At 42.5% G+C, this 2790-nt stretch overlaps 1 protein-coding gene across 1 annotated transcript; it reads left to right on the top strand.

Annotated features, from left to right (window-relative positions):
* The first annotated feature begins 467 nt into the window (after positions 1–467).
* LOC132474735 (zinc finger BED domain-containing protein 4-like) lies at positions 468–2566 on the top strand. Its single transcript, XM_060075594.1, has 2 exons — positions 468–1451; positions 1590–2566. Exons 1-2 carry the CDS (start codon positions 733–735, stop codon positions 2116–2118), a joined length of 1248 nt encoding a protein of 415 aa, XP_059931577.1. The 5' UTR covers positions 468–732; the 3' UTR covers positions 2119–2566.
* Positions 2567–2790: the final 224 nt, after the last annotated feature.

Below are 2790 nucleotides of genomic sequence, written 5' to 3'. Positions count from 1 at the left end.
TTGACAACTGACAGAGCAACCCTTTCTCATCAAAATTACGTTCCTAGAGAACTATTCAGCATTCGTTTGTCTAAAAAACGTATTTTGTCCGTGATTACATTTTATTGAACATATTGTAATGACCTCGCCGGTGACATAAAGTAACGGAGCATGTTTTAGTAAAGCTAGGGGAGGCAGGGACCATATGCTTTTCAACTGACATCTGGAGCAGCCAAGTCTCCCCACTTTCCCTGCTTAGCTTGACAGCCCACTGGGTAAACTTGGAAACATTCACTCCAGAAAGCGTCATACTTCATGCGAATGAATTCAAGGGATCACACACGGGCGAAGCTATTGCAGGAGCAATAGAGCGCATGCTGCTCAACTGGAGCATCCCGAAGTCAAAGGTAACGTAACTTTTCTAGTCTAGACTTTGAAAGAAATGCCGCAGTAATTTGCGGCAGTAAAGGTGTGTGTGTGTGTGTGTGTGTGTGTGTGTGTGTGTGTGTGTGTGTGTGTGTGTGTGTGTGTGTCGTGCTCTCTATTGCGACTTGTCTATTTAAGCAATATAGCACTCGTGGGAGTGGGGTAGGTAAGGGATTATCCCTTACCTACCCCACTCCCACGAGTGCTATATTGCTTTTATAAAACAATTCTACCGTCAACAAATTAACATTTCAACACAAAGTTATTGATTAAAAATGGTTTATTTCGCCATTGTTTCTTTCTTTCTTTTCTTGTTTCAAAGACAGGATGCTTTGGTTAATTTTTATTATTATAATTACATTATTATTAATAATATTATTCTTCTTATTATTATTATTATTAAAGGTCCATGCCATTCTTCGGGACAATGCAAGCAATATGAAGAAGGCAATTAGGGACCTGGGAGTCTCCAGCCTGGGATGTTTCTCGCACATGATTCAACTCGTGGTGCACGATGGACTGCTGTCCCAGCGAAGTGTGAGCGATGCGCTGGCCAGTGGGAGAAAAATAATTGGGCACTTCAAACATTCCCCATTGGCCACATCAAGACTTGAAACTGTCCAGACGGGTCTGGGAATGCCAGTCAAACGTCTGATCCAAGATGTTCCCACCCGCTGGAACAGCACCTTTTATATGACTGCGAGCCTGCTGGAGCAAAAGAGTGCCATCTCACTCTATGCTGCAGACCACCAGCTCCCAGCAACACTGACAGCAAGTGACTGGACCTTGCTGGAGAAAATCAACACTCTTCTGGCTCCATTTGAAGAGATCACAAAACAGATCAGCTTCGCCACCTCCACCACCTCAGAGGTCATCCCCTCAGTCATCGTCCTGAAGCGTCTGTTGGCCAAACAGACCACGGAGGACAGCGGGATAAAAACAATGAAGGCGACACTTCTAGCAGCTATGGGCACAAGATTCCAGACCGTTGAGGCAGAGCCCTTGTACTCTGTTTCAACCATATTGGACCCACGTTACAAAGACAGGTATGTTACTTTAATTGTGAGCTGTATAGTGTAAAGTTTAAACATCTTGTGTTAGTGTGTAATTAAATGCAGTGCTAAATAACAGCATATATGAGCTAACAGCTATATTATGCCATTCTGTTTACTTTGTTACTGCAGATACTTCACAAGTGCAGAGAGCAGCAAGCTTGCAAGAAGTGCACTGACCCAAGAGGTGGAGAAAAATGTGGAGTCATCACTGCAGACAACCACCACAGAGGCAGCAGACCCAGCCAGTAAGACCCCACGGATGACAACAGAGCCCAACACAAGCAGCTGCTTTAAGGGGCTGTATGAGGAATTCCTGCAAGAGCATGCTGCTGAACAAGGTGGGGCCAGCAGCACAGTTACACAGGTGCAGATAGAGACATATCTGGCTGAGAAAACAATCCACCGCACAGAGAGCCCATTCGAGTACTGGGGAAAGAATAAAGAACGGTTCCCCTCCCTGGCTACTACAGCTGCAAAGTTTCTCTCCGCTCCCTCCACCAGCGTAGATAGTGAGAGGCTTTTCAGCACAGCTTCTAACATACTTGATGAGAAGAGGAATAGGCTGTCAGGAGATCATGTAGAAACACTAATCTTCCTCAAGAAAAATCTGCCAATGTACCTGAGCTTGAACCCCAAAGACTTGAATCCTCAAAAGTAAACAAGAGTAAACACTACTAGGTGTTGTGTGACAGATCTGTCACTGATTAATGCTATTTGTTCTTACCTCAGATACGTTAAATTAATGCAGCTATCTCTCAAATGTACCTCATATGTATATTATTTCTTATTTTAATACAATTTAACGTTCTACTTCTTACTCTTGCACTAGTTTTATACACTAGTATTATGTTATAATTTTATGAAAGTTGCACTATTTTGGCATTTGAGAGCCAAAACTCAGGGTTTTTAAGAGTTTGTAATGTATTTTTAATGTAATGTAATTTTAATGTATTTTACTTTCTTACTGTTGCACTGTTGCACTGTTCACTTCTATTATACATGTTCTAATTTCATGAATGTTGCACTATGTTGGCCTTTGAGAGCCAAAAGTTTATTCAGCTATTGTTGTCACCCATACCAGGTAGGCAATAAAAAGTTCTACTGGATTCACTTTGTATTAGTCTTCCTGCTTCACAAAGGTAGGCAGCAGCTTGACAAAGCCATGATGGCAATGATTTTACATCCAAGTAGTATGCAGCTCTTCATATATACACACACACACACAGAGTGGTATCGGTATGGTATCGGTATCGGCCGATACTGCACAGCCAGGTATCGGTATCGGAGCCAAAAAATGGCATCGGTGCAACACTAGTCATTAGTAATTGAA

This window comes from Gadus macrocephalus, chromosome 16, assembly GCF_031168955.1.
Source record: "Gadus macrocephalus chromosome 16, ASM3116895v1".
Taxonomy (NCBI): domain Eukaryota; kingdom Metazoa; phylum Chordata; class Actinopteri; order Gadiformes; family Gadidae; genus Gadus; species Gadus macrocephalus.
The sequence above is the reverse complement of the archived record's forward strand: the minus strand, read 5'-3'. Positions and strand labels throughout refer to the sequence as shown.